Source organism: Clinocottus analis, unplaced genomic scaffold, assembly GCF_023055335.1.
Source record: "Clinocottus analis isolate CAN_PGR_092001 unplaced genomic scaffold, fCliAna1.0.p SCAF_24, whole genome shotgun sequence".
In the NCBI taxonomy this organism is placed as follows: domain Eukaryota; kingdom Metazoa; phylum Chordata; class Actinopteri; order Perciformes; family Cottidae; genus Clinocottus; species Clinocottus analis.
The window spans coordinates 5,688,503-5,691,883 of NW_027175976.1; the positions used below are offsets into that span (position 1 = coordinate 5,688,503).

Below are 3,381 nucleotides of genomic sequence, written 5' to 3' on the forward strand. Positions count from 1 at the left end.
CAAAAAGTAATTTCAGGAAAACCAATGTATTGCCTGAAGCCTTTTTTCATATTCTATCATTCAATATAAAGTTCATAAACCTCCATTCAACTTAATGACACATTATGATGTCTAATATTAATTAATTGATGAAATACACATCATCAAGAGTCATGTCAGCTAAAAAAAGGATAATTAGAAGATCTAACATATTTATTTTTCAATTATCAAAGCAATACTGCATCATATTTTAATTATTTTTAATTCTAGGAGAAATAATCAATTAAGGGCCCGACTGAAACAATAATCTATTCAAGGACATCACCGAGAAAATATGGCTGCTGTTATGTTGTAATTATTCTTTTAATGTTGTGATTTACATTTTGAGCAGATTTGAACTTTGCCACACGTCATTAAACCGACACAATGAGCTCATTTTTACAATGCGTTTAAGAATTGGAATAAATGTGAATAAACATGTAATATTGGAGAAACAGTTTCCATGAGCCGTTTTAAATCCCCTGCAAAAATAAATAACCCACCAACAAAACTAACACTTCACGAAAATGCGTTAAACTCAGCGCGGAAATGAAGCTTGGTGTTTTGTAAATTATGTACAATTGCATAAAAATGTTTTCAGTAGGCCTATTTATTCACAATTTACAAGATTTTACAACAACAAAACAAATTCAAATTACACCGACTGACTCACATGTTTACAAGCATTAAAACTGGAAATCAATTTAAATTGCAGCCTAGAAACTTTTTTTTTTCTTCTTTTTTTTTTTAAACACATCTTCCACACCGCCCTCCATTTATTATACGGTTCCCTCTTTAAACAGGTTTTCAGGATCCCTCAAACACACAGCTGGTGCCTTTTAATTCCACAGAAAATTCGGAGAGAGAGAGAAAAAAAAAATAACCCTCAAATTGCACCAGCCTTCACGGATTATAATTTAAATCGTGTCAAAACTTGGCATGCTCTGTCCCAGAGAGCAAAAAAAAGTAAATTGGATGCGCTTTCCTTTAACTCGGACAGACAAAAATCCATCACTGAAAGAAAATAAAAATAACAATACAAAAGTTTGTTCAAAGTTGATTGCATTTTTATGGCTATAACCGCCTATAATTTACAATTCACCAGCAGCCTGCGTCCACATCTAGCTTTTTAAATATTTGGTTGTGGTTTTAGTGCTTATAGTACATTTAGAGATTTAAATATGAGTCAGAGGAACCGTCCCGTTTACCGGAGTGGAGCCGCTGCTCTGGTAGTGCTGCGGGTGGAGCACGTGCAGTCTGCTGTGGACGGAGGCGTCCCCCGCCACCTCGCCGGTTGGCAGATACATGCTGATCATGTCCCGCAGGTCCCCCGTGGGGCACGGCGGTCCGCGCGCCGTGGAAACCGGGGGGCTCACGCTAGGCTCAGATTTCACAAGGGACCCCAAAGTCCCTCCGAGCGTCCCGGACACCGGGGACACGCCGGAGCTTTGGTGCTGGTGAGTGTAGCCGGTGATGCCGCCGTAGCCCGGCGGAGACGCGCTCATGTAGCTCTGAGAGTTTGAGATGGGGCTGTAAGACAAGGCGCTCATGTCGTACCTGTGCACGGGCTGCGGGTTGTGCGGGTGGTGGTGCGGGTGGTGGTGCGCGTGCGGGTGGTGCGGGTGAGCTCCGGAGCCCGGGTGTTGCGTGTAGGCCAGCTGCGCCTCCTGCATCATCGCGTGCGCCGCCGCGGCCGCGGCCGCCACCTGGCCCGAGTACGTGCCGTTCGCCCAGCCGTTCACGTGCGTGGCGTAGCCCGCATTGGCCCCCGCGTGGCCCCCGCCGGGACTCTCCAGCCTCTGCCCTCCGCCCATCCCGAGACCCACAGGTGAGCCGAGGAGCCCGCCGGCCAGCGAGTACTTGTCCTTCTTCAGCAGCGTCTTGGTCTTCCTCCGCGGCCGGTACTTGTAGTCCGGGTGCTCCTTCATGTGCATGGCCCGCAGCCGCTTGGCCTCGTCGATGAACGGCCTCTTCTCCGCCTCGGTCATCACCTTCCACTCCGCGCCCAGCCGCTTGCTGATCTCGGAGTTGTGCATCTTGGGGTTCTCCTGTGCCATTTTCCTCCGCTGGCCCCGGGACCAGACCATGAAGGCGTTCATGGGTCTCTTGATGCGGTCCTGGGGGACTTTCCCGCCGGGCCCCGCGCCGACTCCTCCCGCGTGTCCCCCCGGGTTCGACGGGTTGGTCTGGGGCACCACGGGGGAATGCAAGTCCGTCTCCATCATGATGCTGTACATTCACCTGGTCTTGGTAGGACAACACTGCTCAGTCAAATACACAGACACATTCAGTCTGGCCCGCGCGCAGCGAAACCTCCGATAACGAGTTAAAAGAACCGGAGAGAGAGAGAGAGAGAGAGAGAGAGAGAGAGCGAGAGAGAGATGGAGAGATGGAGAGCTGCTGGAGTCTCAGGATGAAATCCACTCAGTAAGTCAAACTTGTTCCGCGCTTTTCCTCTTTTTTTTCTCTCCTCCCTTTTCGCTCTCCCTCCTGTCATCCGCGAGCGCCCCGAAGAATAGAAACCGGGTGTTTGAGCTTTACTTTGGTTGAAGCTGGACTGGGAAAAGTTACCGGAGCGTGCTCGGGCCGCGCGCTCTGACAGCAGCTAAATGAGCGCGAGGCGGCCAATGGAGAGGCTCCAGTGGAGACGTGATTTGCATGCAGGGGCTCGAGGTTCTGGTGACGTCGGAGCGCGAGACCTAAAAATTACTCCCTCTGTCATCTGTTTTGTGTGTGCGTGTGCATGTGTGTGTGTGTGTGTGTGTGTGTGTGTGTGTGTGTGTGTGTGTGTGTGTGTGTGTGTGTGGCTAAAAACACACACACATGTAAACAATTTAATTCCCATAATCTTCTTTACAGGCTGTGTCTGTGCGTTTTCAATATTTTCACTTTGTAAAATATTGAAGATCAAAAATTAAAAAAAAAAAAATACAATGTTGCAGCAAATATAACGTGATAATGATAATAATGAAATTAGCTACGAGCAACTGCACAAAAATAGCATTTAGATGAAAATAAGTTAAACTAAATAAATAAATAAAAAAAGTCAATGTGGCAACCAGTTAATTCAATATTTATTTTTTTCAGCCGGGATCATAACCTCTGTGTAAAAACTTTAAAAAAAAATTGAAGCGGTTTATTTGTGTGTCCTTCAAAATCAGAAATAGGATTAATGTTTGTTAGATGACATTTTTAGGGGTCTTCCTCTTTTCCACATCGTTCAACATGTCTATATCTTTTACTTCCCCTGTGCTTTTTGTCAAACCATAAGGGCCACGCCGCCTCCTATTCAGAGCCACAGGTGCTTTTCTGTTGTGCCCGTTGCTAGGAAACAGGTGACTGACGCCTGGAGCACGTGCCGTT

At 46.9% G+C, this 3,381-nt stretch overlaps 1 protein-coding gene across 1 annotated transcript; it reads right to left on the reverse strand.

Moving 5' to 3' along the window:
- Window positions 1-326: 326 nt before the first annotated feature.
- On the reverse strand, window positions 327-2,765 carry sox1b (SRY-box transcription factor 1b). The gene has a single exon (XM_068590404.1). The coding sequence runs from the start codon at window positions 2,253-2,255 to the stop codon at window positions 1,194-1,196; it is 1,062 nt and encodes a 353-aa protein (XP_068446505.1). The 5' UTR covers window positions 2,256-2,765; the 3' UTR covers window positions 327-1,193.
- Between the last annotated feature and the right edge of the window lie 616 nt (window positions 2,766-3,381).

What these genes read in the sequence shown, in the direction of transcription:
- sox1b (XM_068590404.1), bottom strand. Translation starts at nt 2,255, where the DNA reads ATGTACAGCATCATGATGGAGACGGACTTGCATTCCCCCGTGGTGCCC.